General features: G+C 40.1%; 1 protein-coding gene across 1 annotated transcript in view; it reads left to right on the top strand.

Moving 5' to 3' along the window:
* Positions 1 to 23,827, top strand: part of SUCLG1 (succinate-CoA ligase GDP/ADP-forming subunit alpha) — a 33,605-nt gene that overhangs the window by 9,008 nt on the left and 770 nt on the right. Inside the window, exons 3-8 of the mRNA XM_007118213.3 lie at positions 5,224 to 5,340; positions 8,644 to 8,856; positions 8,992 to 9,049; positions 15,132 to 15,215; positions 17,257 to 17,408; positions 22,698 to 22,886. Of these exons, the coding sequence (XP_007118275.1) occupies positions 5,224 to 5,340; positions 8,644 to 8,856; positions 8,992 to 9,049; positions 15,132 to 15,215; positions 17,257 to 17,408; positions 22,698 to 22,886 (813 nt within the window). The remainder of the gene's footprint in view (positions 1 to 5,223; positions 5,341 to 8,643; positions 8,857 to 8,991; positions 9,050 to 15,131; positions 15,216 to 17,256; positions 17,409 to 22,697; positions 22,887 to 23,827) is intronic.

Below are 23,827 nucleotides of genomic sequence, written 5' to 3'. Positions count from 1 at the left end.
AATTATTTTCTATTTTAAAGTCACAAAAGTTATAATACAGTTTGTAGCAGAAGAGTATACAGTACAGCAATGGAGTTGTATCTCAGGAGGGGGTTAGGTGCTATAGTCAGCCTCTAAGATGAAAATTGTATTTAATGTTACCTTGAAAATCCCTCCTTAGGAGTACAGTATTATGTTGGAAACCCACATATTTTCTTTCAGCAAGTATAACACAACTAGTTTTACTCCTTGAAAATCCCTCCCTAGGAGTACAGTATTATGTTGGAAACCCACATATTTTCTTTCAGCAAGTATAACACAACTAGTTTTTCTCCAACACTGGAACAGATCACTGTTTCTTTAATTAAGCACTAGGTAAGGCAGATGGCTTGTGTTTAGGCCTTGTACAAAAAAAATTCGCAGCTAAGCACAGATCAGTGTGGGGAAATGCTCAAACCCAGAGAGGCTCATGGGAACTGTGATGGGCAGAGGAAGTAGTACGTTGATTTTTCCCATCTTGTACTCTCTGGGCAAATGGTCTTCAGGGGAATAGCAGGCAAAATAGCCTGAAGTATTTCACTTATATTCATTCTCTCTCCCTATCCTCTGCCTACATCATAGAATTTATGTAAGTTTAAATATAACTGTGATGTGATTCCACAGAAAAATGCAACATAAGAATCTCCTTTCCTTCCTTCCTGCCATTCTACTGCTCTGGAATTCCTTCTGATAACAAGTTGACATGTATCTTTCCAGATATTTTTCTTGCTCATACAAACATATGTACACTTATATAATGGGCATTCTACAGAGTTTGTTCTACAGAACACTCTCTCCCCCCACCCCCTGTGTGTGTGTGTGTGTGTGTGTGTATATATATATATATATATATATACACACACACACACATATATATATAAACAAATTATACAGTGTATAATATATATCATATATATATGTCTGTTAAATTGATTCCTAAAAGTAAAAATGAGTGTCACAGTTTCTGTGTATTTAAAATTTTAACAGCTATTGCTAAGTTGCCCTTTAAAACATTTGTACACATTTATGGTTTCACCATAGTAGATGCACAGATTTTTTTTTTAAACAAGGGAGTACTACCAAATCAATTAGAAGATAGCCATCAGCCTTAACCCAAAGTATCCCTTCCTTCATTATTAAAGGAGATATGGCAAAATAAAAGCGATTAGTGATTTTTGTGTAATTTAAAAGTTAATGATTTTTCTGTGATTAAAAGAATTATCACGTCCATTCTGCAGTGTTTTGGTGATCTAGAGCAAGAGTTGGCAAGCGTATTCTGTAAAGACAAGATTGTAAGCATTTTAGGCTTAATAGGCTATGCAGTCTCTGTTACAGCTACTTGGTAGTATTGGAACATCGAAAGCAGCCATAGGTAATATGTCAGTGAATGGGTGTGCCAGTAAAACTTAATTCACAAAACCCAATGGCAAGTCAAGTCCTTCAGGCCATACTTTACTAACCCCTGATCTAGAGGATGATACCTAAATATCCAGAATTCTATAACTTTTGTTTTTAAAGTACTTAAGAATTGCTTTAAAAATTGGTAGTTCTTTTTTTAAAAGTGAATTTGATTAGAAGGTTGTTCATGTGAAATGTCCTTTTGCTTTCTGACTTTTTTTTGAAATAAGTGGGCACAAAAATGTGAATTGCAGTGGACCTTTCTTCTTTTTCTCCCATTCCTCTGCTGTCTTAAAAAAAAACAATCCACTGTCAACAAAAAAAGAAACACCCCAAACTTTGAAATTTTGTTCTTAGGTAAAATTGGTTTACTTATTCTGATAGCTGTATGTTTTATGAATATCATTTCCACATATATACATTCTAAAGAAAGTTGATGCTCATCTAAGATGTGAAGTACATTTTATCATTCCTCTGCCAATTAAAATCATATTTAGTCCCTTTTTGGATAGATGTTAATTTTATTAGCATATAATCAAATGTTTGATTAGCCCAAATTCTCCGCATAAGTTTATTATGTGTGATTTTTTCTGCTTACTAAGCTTTATACAATCCTACAACATTTTAACCTCTGACCTTCTTTTTAAGAACCATTGTCCATGCTATAAGCCGTATTTGAACTGTCTCTGCTTCATAAATTAGATGATGATTTGCCTAAATATTGGAACCCAAGGTTGGTTTCAGTGTCTCTTGAGTTACCGGCAAATACACTGTTTCTCATTCACTTTTTCTTTCAGAGTAATTGGGAGCCTTAATTGTCTCAGATTTGTTGGTTTTCAGTTTCTGTTTATAGAGGTAACGATGAGGTCTGAAATTTAGAGTTTATCTCTGTAGAGAGCCTGCATTTTGTCTCCTTAGTTCTTTCTTTTTCAGTGTACACATTGTTCCACATATGAGTGAGGAATATTAGTATTTCAGAGCAAATCCCCAAAATGCAGATTTTGAACCGGCTGTTATGAGCTGCTAAAAACTATTACTATTCTTAACTGTGCACTGGATGGTGATAATGGGAAAATTACGGGAAAGCAGCTTATTAACGGGAAATGTTATCCCTGTTTAGCACTACATTAGGACTAAAAATTTGTCTGTTGGCATTTATGTAAGTGTGGTAGTCTAGGGTAGTGCTTCTCTAACTATCTGGAATGAAAGACCAGTTTGGGTGTGTCTTTGTTTTATCACCAATCTAATGCAGATGAATACTTTTTACAAAATACTGTAAAAGTCATAGCAATATCATATTGCTATAAAAGTCTGCAAACATTCTCACTTACTTTTGTTTTCTTTATTAGATTTTTCTTTCTTTTTTTTTTGTCATTCTTTTTTCTTTTTGCGTGTATCTCACTGCAGACCCGTTAGCATCTACAGATGACACTTTGTTTTTGTTTTTTTTTTGTGGTATGCGGGCCTCCCTCTGTTGTGGCCTCTCCCGTTGCGGAGCACAGGCTCCGGACGCGCAGGCTCAGCGGCCATGGCTCACGGGCCCAGCCGCTCCGCGGCACGTGGGATCCTCCCGGACCGGGGCGCGAACTCGGTTCCCCTGCGTCGGCAGGCGGACGCGCAACCACTGCGCCACCAGGGAAGCCCCTACAGATGACACTTTGAATGGCACTTCTCTAAAGAGAGAGCACTGGTCTGAGGTTCTGTCCAAAACTCCATCACTGACTTAAGATAAGTCAGTTAACATGCTTGGGACTAAGTTTCCTGTTTTGAAAAATGAAGATGTTGAATTAAGAAATAGAACTTGAGTAGCTGAGTCAGCATTTTCTGGTCCCTGTAGAATGACTGCATAGATCCACTCAGTTTTCAACAACTACTTATTGAGTGCCTACTGTATGTAATGTGTTGCTTTAGGTGCCATCTCTCAGTGAACAAAGTAGATAGAAATCATTGCCTTCATGGAGTGGCGGGGGAGAGAAACAAAATCAATGAGTAAATTATGTGGTACGTTAGAAAGTGTAAGTGCTGTGGAAAAACTAAACCAGAGAAAGGAGGTGTGTGTATGTGTGTGGGGTTGTGGTGGCAGTTGTGGCGGGTGCTCAGGGGAAGCCTGACCTCTGAGTCAAGTTCTAAAAGAGCTTTGGGGGTGAGTCAAGTGGATGTCTAGGGGAAGCGTGTTCCAGCCAGAGGGGACAGTGAGGCCAGGAGGCGGGAACGTGCCTGCTGTGTGTGCCAGCCCCAAGGCCGGCATGGCTGGGGTAGAATGAGTAATGGGAGAACAGTGGGTGAAGCGAGGTCGGGCAGTTGAGGGGCTCTGATGTGAGGAGGCAGCTTGAATACTGACTTGGTGGCCAGTGTGATGCTTTTGCTTTGGTTTTTGCTGTGAATGAGATGGACAACTATTGCAGAGTTTGATCAGAGAAGTGACATGTAATAGGATCAGTCTGGCTGCCGTGTTGAGAACAGGTTGAAAGGGAGCAAGGGCAGTACTCTGTCAAGAGTTGATGGTGACTTAGACCAAGACGGTAGCAGTAGAAGGGGTGAGATGTTGTCAGTTACGTCCTGAAGGCAGGACAATAGGATTGACTAATGTATCCTGATTTGAGATATAAGAGAAAGAGAGAAATCAAGAATGACTTCAGTAGTTTTGGTCTGAACATCTGTTAGGAGTGGAGTTCTCATTAATTGAGATGGGGTAAACCATGGAGGGGAGTGATCAGGAGCTCGGTTTGGGGCACATTAAGTCTGGGATGCCTGCTGGTTCTCCAAGTAGAGATGTCAGGGAGGCAGTTGGCAGTGTGAGCATGGAGTTCAAGGCAAAGGTCTCGGCTAGGTATGTGGGAGGTGCGTGTGTCTGTGTGTTTGGGAGAGGTCACCATGTGGATGATATTTATTGCCATGATAAGGGGTGACCTCACCAAGCGCACACATTTAAATGAAAAAGAGAAGTCTAGGAAGAGAAAGAAAGAGAAGAGGAAAAACAGGGAGGAGGAGCCCCAGAAGCTTAGTGAAAAAGAATCTTTCAATCCCTGGAGGTGTTTTTTGGTCATCATAGCTAATTGGGGTGGGGAGGAGGGCATGGTACTGGCATCTACTGAGTAGAGGTAAACATTGTACAAATCACAGGACAGCCTCTCATAACAACGAATCAGTGTGTCCAGAATGTCAGTAGTGCCGAGGTTGAGGTGGGAGAGTAATAAATGGATAGGGACCTCCAGGATGCTGGCTGGGCAGCGTTAAAGGCTCACTTAAGGTTTGGGACCATTAATTTAAAGTGAGACCAGTTAGCATGGTTTTATTTTATTTTTCCTCCAGCTACCGTTCAGTGGCGCATGTGCGGTCTTAGAGTAGGTGGAGAATTGGATTTAACCAAGATGGTGATTTTGCCAGATGTGTAAGTTGAAGTGAGAGAGAGCCAAGGTGGTTGTGTGATTACAGTGACTGGCCATGGATTTTAAACTGAGTGGACGAGGGATGTGAGGACATCAGGAGTCGAGGAACAGTGAAGAAGAGGTGTTCTTTTCAGGTAAACACCAGGGGCTTTCTGATCATCAGCCAAATTTGAAAGCAGAGTGAAAAGAGCCCCCCCAGCTTAAAAAAAAAAAACAGTTATTTTGGCCCCGCAGAGGCCCGCTTTGCTTCAAGGGTGAAAGCTGTGTTCAATAAGGTGATGAGAATGCTTGGATGTGTGTTACAGCTGTTTGCTGGGAAATACTTAACCTGTTTGTTTTTCTTTTCCAAGTTGCTGAAGATTGCCTTTAGGCTCCCCAGCCTGCCTTTCCTCATTAGTTTTTCGCTTTTTCCCCTCAGGGCACCTTTCATAGCCAGCAGGCATTGGAATATGGCACCAAATTAGTTGGAGGAACCACTCCAGGGAAAGGAGGCGAGACGCATCTGGGCTTACCGGTCTTCAGTACTGTGAAGGAGGTAACTAACGGTACCTGAGTTTGGCAAGAAAAGAAAAGCAGGGGAAGAGCTAGCACACCTTGGTTCAAGATCTTAATTGTGCCCCTTTTGGGAGAGTCAGTTGCTTTTTAAAATTCCAGTAACCTAGAGAAATTTGAATTGCGGTAAAAACCAGTGTGTTCACTTTAGTCAGGTAGGCTCAGGATGTTTTCGCCGCAGCCCGGGTCATCTTTGTCTGTAGGTATACATCAGCTCTTTAGGGAAGAAGTGCTGTGGCTTGGCTTCTGTTTGGCTTATTTTCTTTTCCTTACCATTTCTTCTTCTGGGGTGTTAGAAGTGCACATGTCAGCATCCACCCCCTACCCTGATACTCACTTCGAGTGGGTGCTTTGCCAGGCACTGTGCCAGGTGCTTCGTATTCATGGCCTCATTCAGGCGGAACCACAAGCCCGAGGTAGGTGCTGTTATCATCCCCATTTTAAAGACAAGGATGCTCTTACAGAGAGCTTTCTGAGTGAGTAGGATGGACACCTTTCATGCAGTATTATTGGCCAGCACAGACCCTGTTGTCACAAGTCCAGCTTCTGACAGGAGCAGAGAGGTTGAGGGTCCTGCACATCGTGTCATGGCTGATAAGTGGCAGACTTAGCCTGGCTCAGAGTAAGTAAGTAGTGTGTGGTGTTCCTCTGTGGAGAAACCTAGCTGTGAAGTCTGATGGACAAATCACAGAGTTCTAGTCTCTTCCCCAATTTGCTGATTGCTTAATACTTTTAAAATGATTTTAAACAGAGAGGTTGAGGGTCCTGCACATCGTGTCATGGCTGATAAGTGGCAGACTTAGCCTGGCTCAGAGTAAGTAGTGTGTGGTGTTCCTCTGTGGAGAAACCTAGCTGTGAAGTCTGATGGACAAATCACAGAGTTCTAGTCTCTTCCCCAATTTGCTGATTGCTTAATACTTTTAAAATGATTTTAAACTAAACTTTAATTCTTCGCTACAAAGCTAATTGCTTATTGTAAAAATTCAGATGATATAAAAGTATGTAAAGTTAAATTTTATATAGTGTTTTCCACTTCTCAGATTTTGCTTTTACAGAGAGCTAATTTAAGCTCAGTGTGTATTCTTTCATTCTCTTTCTACACTTATATGAATATATACAAAACTAGTGGTATTATAAAAGAAACCATAGGACAAATTCTTGGCTGTTTAATTTAAAAAATCAAGGAAATAAACTTAGTTCTTGGGATTGATGTATTGATGTTAAAAAATGTACCCCTCCTCCTCTTGATAAACATACTTCTAAGGCATGTTTTAAAGAATTGCACTTTTTACAGTACACATTTACAGATGTACTCTCTTTTTGGAATACCAACTTCTAATTGAAGTTAATTTGTATTCTTAATCCTAAAATGTAGAAAAAAACAAATATTCAAATTTGGAATTTTCACTTTAAACTTGAAAATAGGGTGTACTGTATGTGTGTATGTGTGTTTTGAGTGTATTGTATTTTAAAGAGTAAAAAAATCATATATTCTGTAGAATAATCATTTAGTGTTTTTTTTTTTTTTTTTTGCATTTTTAGAAAAAAATCTCTCTAGGCAGATTTCTCTTGTCATGAGCCGTTTTTGCTTTCTTTTGAAAACAGTTTTCATTGCTAAGCCATTCATTTATTATTAATTTTGATACAAATAGATATGACATTTGGAATATAATGTAAGTTCTTTGACAGATACTGTTTCTCACCCATTCTGCTCTTACAAAGAGCTTTCTGAGTGAGTAGGATGGACACCTTTCATGCAGTATTATTGGCCAGCACAGACCCTGTTGTCACAGTCCAGCTGCTGAAAGTATTTGTAGCCTTCAGGGATAGGAACCCATGGGATATATTGATATTTTCCACAAAATACCTACACTTGGTTCCAACCTAGCTTTTTTCCTTTGGTTCCCACTTCTCTGTTATCATATTAAACATAGTTTTTAAAAACATTGTTTTGAATTATTTTTAACCCCTGGCAAGTCAACATCCTTTGACTTGTTCTTCTGTCACTGTCGAGATACCTCTTTTTATTAGGGGTGCCGTAGAGAAAGCCCCTGAGTTGCTGGGAATGTGGGGAATCATTTGGGGATGATTCTTAAAGACACTGTCTTCTACTTCTGTCCCTTCTAGTTGTACCTGTATGTTCCGTAACTTGGTTTTTGTATCCATTATGAATCCCGTGGCACAGGCTTCTAAAAAGTTTTGATTTACATCTTGGTTAAGTTACATTTTAACATTTATAGGGAGGCAGCCTGCTGTAGCTGAAAAGAACTGACGCTTTGGAATCAGATATACTTACTGTTGAACCTTGCCTGTGCCACTTCCTAGCCATGTGACCTTGTGCAAATTATTTAATATTTCTTGGCCTCAGCATCTTGATTTGTAGCTGGGGATACTAAGCATGCAAGGTGGTGGTGAAGCCTTATCCGAGGCCTGTATAGAGTCTCTCTCAGGGCCTCACGGAATAGATGCTGCCACTCTTGGAGAGCCAGAGATCACTGACAGTCTCTGTCTTCAAGGAGCTTCCTTTCAGGAGAAGAGACATGGCCACACGTGGAGGTGGGTAGAAGGCTACATGTGTATTGATACATGCAGAGAGTATGTAAAGACCACTGAGCGAGAACCGTGGTCAAATTGATGGTCTTTCAGTGCTTTGCATTGTGAGGGGTGATGTAGAGTAGACTCTAACCTTATATGACCCATTCTTATTCCATGGCCATTTATGCATGTGTATTTTAGTTTATTTCTAATCAGCATGCATTTAGAGTAAAAATTGACAGCTAGGAAAAAAAAAAACTCTTCATTTTGCTGCCTCTTGTTATTATTTATTAAGTTTGATGTATTTTTAAACAGATGGTTGAGAGCTGGGTTCTGGAGCTTGGGGCTCACTAGTCCTTTTCTCCTGGGGAGGTGCAGGGTGTTTGGTACTGAATAGGTGGTAAGTGCCTTGTAGAACAACAGAAATAAACATAGCCCAGGAATGAGGGGACACAGACGCAAATCAGGCAGTGCTTGCAGGTGTACTGACATGCTGTCACCTGAGGGAGTGGGAGGTCACAGAAACTTTCAATTCAGAAGGGTGTCCCAAGGGGGCAGAAAGGAGGCCGTGCTTACTCTGCTCTTTTCTGACAGCAAAGTGAACTTGTTAATGGGAAGAATGAAGACATGCGATGTCTCCTGGTGATGTCCTCTCCTGACCCCAAGACACCATTAAAATCATGGTATTGAATTTCTTTTACAATGTTTCTGACTTAACCAATAATAAAGTGCTTCGTGGTTAATGTTTCAGGCCAAAGAACAGACCGGAGCAACAGCGTCTGTCATTTATGTCCCTCCTCCTTTTGCCGCTGCCGCCATTAACGAAGCTATCGAGGCGGAAGTGTCCTTGGTCGTGTGCATCACTGAAGGTATCCCACAGCAGGACATGGTGCGGGTCAAGCACAGACTGCTGCGCCAGGAAAAGACCAGACTGATTGGGCCAAACTGCCCTGGAGTCATCAATGTGAGTGTACAAAACAAAAATAAGCCCTCTGAAGGCTAACTAGCTTTGAATCAGTCCAAGTATATTTGTTTGTATGACCTAGGAAGTTACAATTTTTTTTTCACTTTTCTGAAACTATAAATTACTTTCCTTCAGCCTGGAGAATGCAAAATTGGCATCATGCCTGGCCATATTCACAAGAAAGGAAGAATTGGTGAGTGTATATTTCTTATAGGTTAAAAACAAAATTCCTTGCCCTAAGCTCAAAACTCAAAAAGAGAATTTGACTCTGCAAATCAAATTCATTTTAATTAATTCAACTTTAAGAGAATTTACCAGGGAAGTTTTATAGTGAATTGATTCTATTTCCTGAATTGATGTTTGAGAAACACTAATTCTGTAGAATCAGTGAAGATGTTTTCGGGGGTTTTTTAAAGATTCTTTTCCTGCTCAGCACACTATGGATTCTTCCATGTGTTTGCATGTATCAATAGTTAATTTTATTTTATCGCTAAGTAATATTTCATTGAATACCACAATTTGTCCATTCTCCCATTGACAAACATTTCTATTGTTTTCAGGTTTGATTCATTATGAATAAGGTTAAGGTGAACTTTTGTGTACAGGTCTTTTTGTGGGTATTTCTCTTGGGTAAAATGTCTACGAATGGAACTGCTAAGTCTTAGAGTCAAAGTATGTTCAACTTTTTAAGAAGTTGCCAAATAGTTCTGTAAAGTGACTGCGTTCTTCACTCCCACCCTCGATGTATGAATGTTCCAGTCATTCCACATCTTCACAGACATTTAGTAGTGTTGGTCTGTAATTTTAGCCATTCTCCTGGGAGTAAAATGTCTCATTATGGTTTTGAGTTTCCCCCATGACTAATGATGTCATGTCCTTATTGGCCATTTATAAATCTTCTGTTGTGAATTATCTGTTCAAGTTTTTTACACATTATTTTTTATTGGGTAGTCTTTTTTATATAATTTTTATATAATTGTTGATTATAGGGGGTTCTATAAATATTCTGGCTATAAGTTCTTTGTCAGATATACGTGCTGTGAATATTTTTATTGTTAGTCTTTCTGTGTCCTGTCAGAATTACTTTGCCTCAGAGGATATTATAGGCTTTCTCAAAATGTTTTGGGAAAATTGTACTGCTACTTGTTTAGTTCCTCAAGGAAATAACCAAATTAACGTTTCAGAGTTAGCCCATTATGGCTGTTTTTAGACTCTTCATACCTCTCACTAAGCTATACTGTTTCTCCACCTTAATAGAGTTTACAGTATTTTATCTATAAAGCGTGACTGTAAATACTAAGTAAGAATAGTTTAACATAGTCGGTAAATGTCAGTTGTGTAGTTTACAGGACTGGGTTAAAGGTCATGATTTTTCTTTATTACTAATGGCTCTTAGAGCTGTCAGCCCTGCTGCCAGTAGAGAACTTAACCAAGTTCTCTTATGAGGGAGGATGCAAGGGAGTTCCATAGGCCATCTGATTTCTAGTCGGGGCCTTATCCACAGTCACTGATGCTTTTGCACATATTTGAATACTCTACATTCTTCAGTCTGCTTTGAATGGTTACTACTGTAGACTTAGGTGAGCATGGAATAAGGTGTGCCCTGTACTGAGTTGCCTTTCTGATCACTACCCTGCTTTCTAAGGTGCCCGTGAACCTCAAAAACAAGTAAGAAAAGTTCAGGGAAGTCCTTTAGACCTTGGTTCTCCAGATGGCCATAGCACATTGATGAGGAAGTCCTCTGGGAGACTGCCTTTAATTCAGAGGATTTAGAAAAAAAAATCACCTAAAAGAAAATATATGACACTACAAGATTTTCAAGGAGGTGAAGGAGAAAAGATGATTGTTTTGTACTAACTATTCCTATTTTGGTACTAGTACTGATGTTCTCAGAAGCCTCATTGACTTCCAATCCTTAAGCTAAGAGTTTAGGGAAAGGAAGGATTTTTCAGTCCCTTGGGTATTTCTGAATGGGACGTAATGTAATATGATCGCAGTACAATAGTATAGTGGCTTTCTAGTTTGTGTTAATGATAGATAATGAAACTGTATAACAGCTAATTGAATGTTATTGAAGAAAGAGATTGGATTCCAAATTGATATTTAACTATACAATATTTTTTTCACTTATGTTAGACTTTTTTTTACTCTCAACCACATGTGACATACTTCTACATCCTTTTTAAAAATTTTATTTTAATTAAACGTTTTATATTCAGATAATTGTAAATTCACATGTAATTGTAAGAAATAATACAGACAGATTTCTGTGTACCCTTTATCCAGTGTCCCCCAATGGTAACATCTTGCAAAACTATAATGCAATGTCACATCTAGTATATCGACATTGATACAGACATAAAAAATTTTTCTATCACTACAGGGATCCCTCATCTTGCCCTTTTATAGCTACACCCACTTCCCTCCTACTCCCACTCCCTTCTTAATCCTTGGAAACTAATAATCCTCCATTTCTAAAATTTCTAAATTTCAGGAATGCTGTAGAAATAGTATCATGTAGTATGTAGCCTTTTGGGATTGGCTGTTTACACTCGGTACAATTCTCTGGAGATTCACCAGATTGTTGTGTCAGTAGTTCATTCCTTTTTATTACTGAGTAGTGTTCCAGGCTACGAATGTGCCATAGTGTGTTTAACCATTCATCTGTTGAAAGATATTGGGATTGTTTACAGTTTGGGGCTGTTACAAGTAAGGCTGCTATAAACATTTGTGTACTCATTTTTATATAACCCACGTCTTCATTTCTTTGGGATGAATGCCCAGGAGGGCGGTTGCTAGGTTGGATGATAGTTGCATGTTTTTTAAGAAATTGCCAAATTGTTATCCATTTTACATTCTGTCACCAATGTATGTGTGATCCTGTTTTTCTGCATCCTTGCCAGCATTTGTAGTGTCACTATTTTTGATGTTAGCCATTCTGATAAGTATACAGTGATATCTCATTGTAATAGTTTTAATTTACATTCCCCTAATGGCTAATGATATTGAATGTCTTTTCAGGTGCTTGTCTGTCATCTGTATATCTTCTTCAGTGAAGTGCTTTTTCATGTTTTTTTGCCCATGGTCTAATTGGGTTGCCTGCTTTTTTACTGTTGAGTTTTGAGAGTTCTTTATATATTCTAGATACTAGTACTTTGTTGGAGATGTGGCTTACAAATATTTTCTCCCACTCTGTAGCTTGTGTTTTCATGCTCTTAACAGGATCTTTCAGAGAGCAAGAGTTTTTCATTTTGATGAAGTCTAACTTACTAATTTTTTTCTCCTGTGAGGTATGCTTTGGACTTCAAGTCTAATAAGTCTTTGCCTAGCCTTAAATACCTTTCTTTTTCCTGAAAGTTGTAGTTTTACATTTAAATCCCATGATCCAATTTCAGTGAATTTTTCTAGGTGTGAGACGTAGATCAAAGTTCTTTTTTGTCTACTTGTGTTCAGTTGCTTCAGCACCATTTATTGAAAAGATCATCTTTCTTCCTTTGAGTTGCTTTTGCATTTTTGTCAGAAAAACAGCTGGCATATTTGTGTTGGTCTGTTTCTGGGTTTCACCAGTACCACACAATCTTGATACTATAGCTAAGTGATAAGTCTTGAAATTTTAAGTAGATCGCTTCCTTGCACTTATTCTTTTTAAAATTATTTTAGTTCTTCTAGTTCCTTTACTTCATATAATTTTTAAGATGATCTTGTCTCTATGTACAGAAACTCTTGCTGGGATTTTGATGGGAATTGTGTTAAATCTTTATGTCAATCTGGGGTGAATAGACATGTTGACTATTCCAATCCATGAACGCAGTATATTTTCACTTATTTAGATTGTCTTTGATTTCTTTCACAAGCATTTTGTAGTTTTTAGCATATAAGTCCTGTATGTTTTGTTAGATTTACACCTAAGTATTTCTTTTTTTTTTAAGAAAGCAATTGTAAATTTTATTGTATTTTAATTTTGGTGTCCATGTGGTCATGGCTAATGTATAGAAATACAATTGATTTTTGTTTATCTTGTATCTTGCAATGTTGCTGTAATCTAATGGGTTTTCTTGGTAGATTCCTTAGCATTTTCTTTGTAGACAATCATGTTATCTACAAATAGGGACAGTTTTATTTCTTCCTTTTAGGACACTCAAGAGAAAGTCTTTTTTTGTGTGTGTGTTACCCGGGCCTCTCACTGTTGTGGCCTCTCCCGTTGTGGAGCACAGGCTCCGGACGCGCAGGCTCAGCGGCCATGGCTCACGGGCCCAGCTGCTCCGCGGCATATGGGATCTTCCCGGACTGGGCCACGAACCCGTGTCCCCTGCATCGGCAGGCGGATTCTCAACCACTGTGCCACCAGGGAAGCCCAAGAGAAAGTCTTTTTATCTATCCACGTTTTACTTATTACTGTGTTCTTCCTTCTTGGTATCATTTCCCTTCTTTTTAGAGAACTTCCATTAGCCATTCTTTTATGATGGAACTGTTGGTGACAGATTATTTACTTTTCCCTCATCTGAGAACGTCTTTATTTCCCCTTCATCCCTAAAGGATAATTTCACTGGGTATAGGATTTAGGGTTGACAGTTCTTTTAGCACTTAAAAAATGTTGTTCTCCTTCTTGCTTCCATGGGTTCCGATGAGAAAGCTGATGTCATTTGAGTTCTTTCTCCTGTTTAGGTAAGGTGTTATTTTTCTCTTGCTGCTTCAAGATTTTTGTTTTTTCGTCTTTGGTTTTCTGAAGTTTATTTATTAGGAATTTTGGTGGGAATTTCTTTGGATTTATCCTCTTTGTGGTTTGTTCACCATTGTGTCACTGCTTGAGTCTCGAGGTCCCTAGTGACTCTGCCTTCTCTCCATCTTTCAGAGATTTCTTATATTTGTTTTATGTATGATGTCCAGGGTTTTTACTTGTACTTAGCAGGAAGAATACAGGAAAATACCTCTGCTTTTTGGAAGCAGAAATATCCTTATGATAGATATTTTTAAGTGATAGTCTCTTTTACTATATATACTTTAAGGATGGCAGGAGTAATTTACCCTAAAAACATTGCTTTCATTACCTTAAATGTATGCCGTTTGCATTTATATAAATTACATATCATTTATATAATTAGATGAAAGCCCCTTAAAAGAAAGACAAAATGACAAAATCCTAGTGTTGCTATTCACTATTATACTGATCCATTAAAAGACTAGAATAAATACAACAGTTGTGCTGCCCAGTAATCTAGGGTGTTGCCTGAACAAGAACATAATTCTATCATAAGAACCAATTAATCAATCATAATTCTATTCATAAGAATCAGGAGTGGAAAGGGAGACTAGGTAATTCACACAAAGATATACAATTAAGTTACTGATTGTACTTTATTTAAAAGCTAAATGCACCAAATGCATATGTATATAGGCATGACCTACCTAACCTTCTCAGTTATGAAAGGTCCCACAGAGCAGGGACTGTGTTAAGGAGAGAGGATGTAGATAGAAAGAAAGCTCTAAGAATAGGGAAAAACGGACGGATGAGACAGATGGGGGTTGGTGTTAGTGGCTGTCATTTGTCGTGGAATAGGATCCACTTAGTGAATGAATGGTCTTAAACCTCTTGGAATTAGATTTTGTTTGAGAGGGTGGTTGTTCTCCATTGATTTTCAGTATTGACCCATTTGGTACATATTTACTGAGCTCCTTCTGTGCCTGAACTGTGCTTGATACTGGGAATGCAGGTGTGGGGAAAACAGTCTTGTTTACTGACCCCCTGGAGGTTCCAGTCCAGCAAGAAAGACAGTCACTGCAGAATCTCCAACAGCACTGGCAGTCTCTTAAACAAACCAGTGTAGGAGAACAGGGCTCTGTCCTGAGGAATCTGTGTGGTCAGGAGACAGCAAGCCTAACTATGAATTTATTTTCCTAAATCAGGGTTATTAGCCAAAGATTAATACTTGAAACTTCTGCCTTCTTTTTTTTCTTTATGGACCTTTTTATAGATTTATTGTTCCATTTTACTGCATGTCTGCTGTCGTTTTACGTGGAAGACTTTAGGTCTCTCTTAACTGCTTTTATGGTCATAAAACAACCCTAACTAATAACACACTTTCTTCTCTATCTAACTTTTAAAACCTCCCTGCTATAATTTAGGCCTTTTCTTCTTATTTCATGACCTGACGTTATCGTTTATTTGGTTGACAACTTGTGAAATGGGTTTTATATATACTTGTGTTTGTAATTTATTTTACTGTATGATAGTCGTATGAACACAATCTAATATTATTGAATTCTCTTTCTTTAAGGTATCGTGTCCAGATCTGGCACCCTGACTTATGAAGCGGTTCACCAAACAACACAAGTTGGATTGGGGCAGTCTTTGTGCATTGGTGAGGGATTTTTTGCTAAACTCATTTTACTGGAGTTCAGTATCTTCACTGAATAAGTATAATGATAATTATTGATTTGATTATTTGTGAGAGATTTTGATGCCATTTTATTAAAAAGATGTTGTGATCTTGAGTTGAATTTGCTTATGTGTGAAGCTGACTGTTATATTTTCAAGATTCATGGTCTGGGATTTGACTTCCGAGTTTCAGAACAAACATCCTGGGACGTGTGTCTCCTGGAGAGCCTTGGGCCTTGAAAACAGCTGTTACTTAGCTTGCCGGAAGAAATGGTCCTTCAAAATAGGACTTTCATTACTGTAATTTGCATTTTGTTATCATTACCAGCTGTCACTCAGTGCTTCACAGTCACTGAATTCTTTGCCAATCATTATCTCACTCTTAAGGCAACCCTCTGAGGCACTGCTGAGCTGGCACGTAGTCCTGTGGTAGCGTTATTGGTGGAGGAGGCTTGAGCTCCCTGGAACCTCTCTCTTTGCCACATCATTACTGCCTCCCACTTACAAATATAAAAAAGTTTTTACATTTTGAAATAATCTTGGTATTTGTTGCCAAAAGCCAGGCAAATTTCTCATTTTATAAATATTCCTTCAAACTTTTAGAATATCTTTTAGAGGCTTTTCAAAGGCAGCATTTTATGATAAAAAATTATAAAATATAACCCTGTAGTATTTTTATTAAGACTCAAATTCGTAAAATCACTATTAAGCATTAATTGAGCTTTTCTGTGTGCAGAAGCACAATCTATGATACAAGGTAGCGTGATGGAAAATAAGAAAAGATTTTGAAATAGAGTTGGCAATTCTGTCTTCTGTAGCCTCTGTTTTTAGTTTGTAAACGAAGAGTAAGAATTGCCATGTCACAGAGAGTTTGGGGGGATTAGGAAATGGCGGGCCCGACGTGTGCTAAGGCACAGTACGTGACACGTGGCTGGCACTCAGTGGATGCCGCTCCTCTTCCTCAGTTTCATTCTTGAGTGGTGTGTTGAAGAGTAGGGAGCCAGTCCTGCTTATTTATTTGTTATAAAATACATTTTTATAACTTAAAAATTTAAAAGTGTCAGCCAGTCTGTAGGGAACATTGCCTTGAGTCCTATCCAAGTACTTGTGCTAAAAAGCCATGTGCTTATAGTGGAGCCCCTGTGTGTGGTCTCTGTCATCTCCCATTCTGGGTCAGAGGTAAGAGGGGGTCAAGACACCCCCCCCCTCCCCTCAATGGGACTTGTATCTTAACTTGAAAGTGGTTCCTCTGCAATGTCCCTCATGAAATAGTTACTTTTTGCAAAGAAATGGGTTAAATGTTTAATCAGAGAAGATATTCTCACCAATACACATTTTCTTGAAATGTTCATTTTTTTTTTTTACTATAGAAGAAATACAAATGTCCAATATTTATTTCCAATGTGGTATTAAGTCTCCAATATGGTAATAAGGTTTGCGGTTCATGTGAAAATAACAAATCATAACTAACTACCACAGTGAAGGTAATGTTAACACGCAGACACACAGACACACACCCCAGATTAGCTAATCTAGATTATTTTTAATTTCAGAATTTATTGTCTATTATATACAAGGTACTGATAATGAACTACTCACCAGAAGTCAACAAAGTTAAAAGTTATAACATAGAAAACAGTAATTCATATCCCTGAAAAAGCTAATGTGTTTTCAGAAGTAAAGTTCTCCTAATTAGGGAAACTATATAGAATGCTCATTTTTAAAGAACTATCTAGGAATAATTTTGTGGGAGGGAGGAGTCTTGATAAGGAGTTAAACAAAAAGAGGGCTGTTTTTGTGACTAACAGGAACCCGCCACCATTTAGCAATCATGTGATACTATAAGCAGAAATAAATGTAGCATTTTGTGATTTTTAAATGTTAAATGCAAGAGTGAGGACACATTTAAAAATATTGGTAAGAAGGGGGTAGGCAAAATAAGAAACCAGGTGAAACAGCATTTCCTGACCTAAATTATATGATTCGTCCAATTTTCAGCTGGTGATATTCTTTGACTTTTCCAGGCATTGGAGGTGATCCTTTCAATGGAACAGATTTTACTGACTGCCTTGAAATCTTTCTGAATGATCCAGCCACAGAAGGCATCATATTGATTGGTGAAATTGGTGGTAATGCAGAAGAAAATGCTGCAGAATTTTTGAGGCAGCATAATTCAGTAGGTTTGGGTTTGGAAAAATATAGCTCTTTGCCCTTGAATAATATCACCGGTTTGTTTTAGAAGTTATTTTGTTTTTTTCAAAGATAAATTTTTTAAGCAAACGTGAAAGATAAAGTTAAACCTTGTTGAGCTGCACCCGGAGTACTGGCCACTCAGGGAACTTGGGACACTTTCTGGGTTGATTCTCCTCCCCGTTTCCCCTGGTGCCTGTTCTCTGCTTCTCGAATGAATCCTCCCCGCAGGCATCTCCTCACACTCCGTGGTAGGTCTGTTGGCCTCCTGCTGAAGGGAGAACTTCCAGGCCATCAGCTTGAAAGTTCTCATTTGACCTGCGTATTTCCATTTTCACCTGTCGTTGGTGTCCTTTCTCCTCATCTCAGGGGAGGTGTGTTCTTTCTCTGTCAAGGCTGACCTTCTAAAGATCCTGTCCTTTAAACCCTTTTCCAGGAGCTTGCCTCCCTCTAGCTTCAGTCTTTCCTTGTAGAGTAGCACTTCGCTTCAAAGGTCAAGTAGAAAAGCTTTATTAACGATGTCATATGAAGGCTTTCCTTGTTGCCTCTCCCTTCGAATTAAAGAGAAAGTGTGGAGTTGTATCATAATTTCACTTAACTTAAGGGAATTAAGCTCTGTGCCTGGGGTGAAGGAGGGTGGTGGGAGGAGAGAGAGAGAGAGGGCACAGTAACGACGGAAGCAGCCTGGTGCCTGCCCGCCCCCAGTCAGTGAACGTGTGCTCTGGACCGCTGCGGCAAAGATCTGGGGAGAGCATTCGAATGGTTTCCAGGATGTCCCTGACACTGACGAATGAGTGCAGATGCATCTTCAGGAGGCCGCGCAGGGGGGCGGGAGATAACTCGTGTCTGTGCTTGCGAAGGAGACTGAGAGTGAATGCATCAGAATTAAATGCCGCTGAAAAATAATGAGTAACGGAGAGTTAAAGGAACCGATACTATCACCTGCAGGGTAGTATATACAGAATGATGCATATGTAATTGAAGGAATTTTCAAGGGCTATTTTGAGTCTACTTGATTTTCTTCTGTGGTAATTTTAAAAGTTCCCCTTACTCTCTGGATCTCTTACTTTTTCTTTTCTTTTTTTTTTTCCTTTTTATTCACTCCCTGATCCTCAGCAGTTTGGCTTCTGTCTGCCACTTAGAAACTGTGTGACCTTGGGCATGTTCCTTAACTTGACTGCGCCTCAGTTTCCTCATTGGCAACATAGGGATACAGTAGTGCCTCCCTCCCAGCATCCTTGTAGGACTCTATGTTACGGCTCAGTAACATAGAGGAGAGCTGCCCTGGGCACGTGGTAAGCACTCTTAGTAAGCAGCTGTTCGCTGCTGCTACTGCTGCTGTCGGATCTGCTGTCCACCCTGGCGTTGCTCTCGCACAAGTCACCAGGGCCTCCATTCATCCTGCCTCTTCTCATCTTTATCCTTCCCCAGATAGTGCCTCCTCCCTAAGTGCGTATAATCAGCATCACGCGTCATGCAGTTCCCAAGGCAGAAACCTCAGAACCATCTTTTTTTTTTTTTTTTTTAATGAATTTATTTATTTTATTTTATTTTTGGCTGCGTTGGGTCTTCGTTGCTGCACGCGGGCTTTTCTCTGGTTGTGGCGAGTGGGGGCTACTCTTCGTTGCGGTGCGCGGGTTTCTCATTGCGGTGGCTTCTCTTGTGGGGAGCGCGGGCTCTAGAGCGCAGGCTCAGTAGTTGCGGCACACGGGCTCAGTAGTTGTGGCTCGCGGGTTCTAGAGCGCAGGCTCAGTAGTTGTGGCGCACGGGCTTAGTTGCTCTGTGGCATGTGAGATCTTCCCCAGACCAGGGCTCGAACCCGTGTCTCCTGCATTGGCAGGTGGATTCTTAACCACTGCGCCACCAGGGAAACCCCAGAACCATCTTTATTTCTCTCTCAGCTCTCGCTTCCACTCAGTTACCGAGATCTGAGCAGTTGGTGGAGATTGAGAGCATCGTCATCTGTAATTAGTCCCTCTGCTCTGGTGCAGGCTCTCATCTTATCTCGCCTGGACCACTTCAGTAATTCTTTTCCTGATATCTCTGCTCCTCTTTCCCTCCACCTCCCCACCGCCTCACCCCCCCGCCAGCCTGCTTATTGCCATCCATGTAGGACAAACGGCAGACTTAGCATGGTATTCCAGCCCCTCACACACCACCCTGACCCTCCTTTTCAGATCCATGTCCATCTGATGTGCCTGTTTTCATCCTCACTTGCCTTTGCTTGTTCCTTCTGCAAGGCGTGCTTAGTTAACACCTGACTGTCACTCTAGACTGTATTATGGAGAGCAAGGGGCTGGTATACTTGGTGCCCAGCGCAGTCCTCTGGCACATTAGGAACCAGTAAATGGCAAATAGTGAAAGAATAAAGTAAATTGTTAGGAGATTGGAGTAAAATGTTATCAGAGTCTCTTGAGTTCCGAAAGGTTGTGAAGTTTAAAATTTAAGTAAACACTGCCTTCTTCTTACAAAAAAAAATTTAGGTTATGTGACAATATAGTCATCCCTTGGTATCCACATGGGATTGGTTCCAGTAACCCTAAAGAAATCCATGGATGCTCAAGTGCCTTATATAAAATGGCATAGTATTTGCATATAACCTACGTACATCCTCTCATATACTTTATCTCTAGCTTACTTATAATACCTAATAGAGTGTAAATGCTTTGCTAATAGTTGCTAGCGTGGCAGGTTTAAGTTTTACTTTTTGGAACTTTCTGGAATCTTTCCCACATACATTTTCTATTCTCTGATGCAGACCCTGTGGATATGGAGGGCCAACTGTACACTGTAATTTAAAAATGTATATAGAATACATGTATACCTTGAGTAGCTTAGAATTTCGTGGGAAAAACTAAGCTTTACATTTTGTTTCATTTGGCACATGTATTCCTATTTCTGGTTGGTCTTATGGAACTAAGTTTTACTGAGGACCTACTGTGTACGAGATTCTAGGTTGAACATTTCAGGTGACATATTCAGCACTTAGCACGGTAACTGACACAGAGCGAACACTCAGTAATGTCGCCTCCTGCTACAACTACTATTATTATCATCATTATGATGACAGTGATTATCTGCAGGAGTGGTGTTGTTTAATCTTGACCCTCGGATTAGATGTTTTTGTCCTTTTATGAGTAAGGAAACTGGCAGCTTGCTGATGGCAGGCACACAGCAAAGCAACCAGGGCTGAGGTTCCTACCCAGGTCTGCCTGACTTCTGCGTTACACCGTGAGGGGTCAGGAGTCAGGTCGCAGGGCTCAAGGACAAGAGTCCACAGTCCTGGGCATCTGCTCGGACTCTCGGACTCTAGTCATGCCATCCTAACTTGGCTTCCTGTTTTTAGGCTTTCACACTTCTCATTTCTGTATCTTGTTCTCAGACTACACTTTTTCATAGTCTTTTCAATTCTATTTTTCGCTCCTTAAGAAATCTCAAGTGACTCTTCTTTGTCAATAGGACAGAGTGTACATTTGTTTGACGTTCTACGTTCATCGTAATCTTGTTTCTTTCTGGTGTAATATTCCCACCATTGGCGTATAGGGACAGAGGGATCCAGTGGAAACTGGTGCCACTCAAATACCAGATGCTCACATCCTTTGCAGAGCCTACAAGTGAATAAATAAATGACTTCCTGAGTCTTTTCTTCTTAATTCTCTACTATGGTAGATGCTGGGCATACAGAAATAAGTGAAAACGTAGTCCCGGCATTCAGAGATTCATAGTTTAGGAGGGGAGCACGCGGGGAATAAGCTACAGCCAGTGTGCTGTGGGTAACGGTAGAAACGTTGTCAAAGGCACAGCGGAGTCTCTGAACGGAAGATGAGCAGCTAACCAGCACTTACGGAGAGAGCTGGAGGGGGTGTTGGAAAGGTTAGGGGGGAAGAAGAGTCTTGAGCCAGGTCTTAAAAATTAAGTCAGAGTTTGCCAGGTATCCAAGGAGGATGGAGAACTTTCTCAGCAGAGAGGGGCCCAGAGGCAGAGCCATCTGGCATTCCTGGAGGGTAAAGAGCAGGGAGGAATGGTGGGAGCGGGGCTGGAGTAAGAGCGTCAGACACGCGGAGCCCGGCGTGCTGGCGCCCTCACGTGAGTCAGCTTAGCCCAAGCGAACTGTGCCAGTGACCTTGCACTGCCTTGCACTTTAAGAAAAACGCCGGTTTCCTCTAAGAATGTCCTTAATGAAGCAGTAAGAATGATTAATTTTATTAAGTCTCGACCCCGGAGTCAGTGTTTTGTGATGAAATGGGAAGTAAAGCACTTTCCCAGTTGAGTTGTGAGCTGAACTAGCTGCTTTTTTCATGAAACACCAGTTTTATTTGAAAGCATGTCTGGCAGGCAGACTGGTTATTCAGACCTGGGTATTTATTTGGCGGATCTTTTCTCAAAAATGAACAAAGCAATCCTGCTGTATCAAGGAAAACAACTCCTGGTATTCGTTGACAGTGATAAAGTTTGAACTTGCAAATGTATATCTTTGGAAAACTTGTTTCTGCCACCATGAACTTCACCCTACTAAAGACTTTTCTAATGAGATTGGCCGTGATACTGAAGAGTGATTTGATGATGTTGAATGCTGAAATGTATGAGCACTTGGAAGAGCTACATAACTCAGTGAATCTATATTTTCCTTCTGACCAATGAATGTTACAAAACCACTGTAGGTAGAAGATCCAGAATGATAAATAGATTTTGAAGTTAACAGAGGACTATGGTTTCAGGTTACCATTTGAAGAGGTTCGTGTAGTGCCAAAGAATATCCTGTTATCTGACAGATATTAAAATACTTCTCCCTTTTCCAAGTACATATGGGTGTGAGGCCAGATTTTCTCTTGTACTTCAGCCAAACTAACATATTTGCAGTAGATTTAATGCAAAAGCATTAAGACAGAGTTGTGTTGAACTAAAACAACGTGATCTGTGTCTTAATTTGTTATCACAAATCACATAACTTATGTATTTTCAAGTGTGCTTTTTTGCTTTTCAAACGAGAGTCACAAATACATTTGTAAAACAGCTTGTGCGGGTGAATTTGAAGTTTAATATCTTAACAGGTAACAGTTTTGCTTCAGGATTGTTTTTTTTGAGTTTGTAGGAAGAGCCAAGTCATCTCAAAGGAGAGTGCAGTGGTTTCAGTCACAGCCCAGCATTTGTGTTGTTTTCTTATTGAAGATGAGTGAAGGGCCCCAGCCATTTGCCGTTTTCCGGCAGAGTCATGAGTTGGAGGTCCAGTTTTGATCAACGTCTTCATCAGAGTGTTTAAAATCCCATTTTCCAGGGTCCCAAGGCCAAGCCTGTGGTGTCCTTCATTGCTGGTTTAACTGCTCCTCCCGGCAGAAGAATGGGTCACGCAGGGGCAATTATTGCTGGAGGAAAAGGTGGAGCTAAAGAGAAGATCGCAGCCCTGCAGAGTGCGGGAGTTGTGGTCAGCATGTCCCCTGCACAGCTGGGAACCACCATCTACAAGGTGAGCTGGAACCGTGGCCTGAGTGCTCGGAAGTTACTGGCCTTAAGGTGGGAGGCCACACAGGGTGCCTGGAAACCATGGTGTTTTCTTCCGGGTCTCTTCTGTTTCTTTCTTTCCGGTGTGCAGCTTAACAGTCTCTAGCAACTCCACCTTTTAGTCCTAACGCTCTAATCGGGCATGACAAGGGATAGTGTTCTGATTCGAAAACTTTATTCTTCAAACGTCTAGATTTGCTCTTTTGTGGGTAGTAAGGTATGATATACAAAAAAGCGTTTCAGAGTCCATAAGTGTCCTGAATTCCATTTTGGGCGTTGTGCAGAGAATTGCCTTGTGTTTTGTTTTTTTCCATCGAGGGCCTTTGGGATATAGCTATGCTAACTCCATAGGTTTTTTTTCCCAGGGAGAGAGGTTGAAGACCGACTGAGAGGAAATGAAAACTGGGAGTCAGGATGGAGGAAGATCTTAAAGAGGCTGGGGGTTTTCAGTTTTTAGTTGGTGTCTTCTATAATCTCTTTGCAACAATTTTTGGCCTATCTCTTTGAGTGATCGTTTAAGGCTCTCTCTCTCTCTCTCTCTTTACTTTTTCGATGAGTATAGACTTTACAAAAAAACCCCACAAAAACCAAAACTTTGTGTACATGCTGAAAACAGGCCCCGACTGTCTTCCCAGGAGAGAACAATGTTTTAGCATAATCTTCTTTGGCATTGTCTTAGGGATAATAAAATGAACTCCTTGTTTTATTGACTCCTTGCATGATCGTGTCTTGTGGAATATGACACAGTGTGCCATAGTGTTTAAAAGAAATCTGGGTGCTTAGGGAGTGTGTGAAGAGTTTTATTTAAAAGAGGGGAAGGAAGGGAAAAAGCAAACGCTTGAGTTCACATCAGAGACATGTGTTACCATTTTACTCCAGTAGGTGGCAGCAGGCACCTACACATTT

The sequence above is a fragment of the Physeter macrocephalus genome, chromosome 12, assembly GCF_002837175.3.
Source record: "Physeter macrocephalus isolate SW-GA chromosome 12, ASM283717v5, whole genome shotgun sequence".
Taxonomy (NCBI): Eukaryota; Metazoa; Chordata; class Mammalia; order Artiodactyla; family Physeteridae; genus Physeter; species Physeter macrocephalus.
The sequence above is the reverse complement of the archived record's forward strand: the minus strand, read 5'-3'. Positions and strand labels throughout refer to the sequence as shown.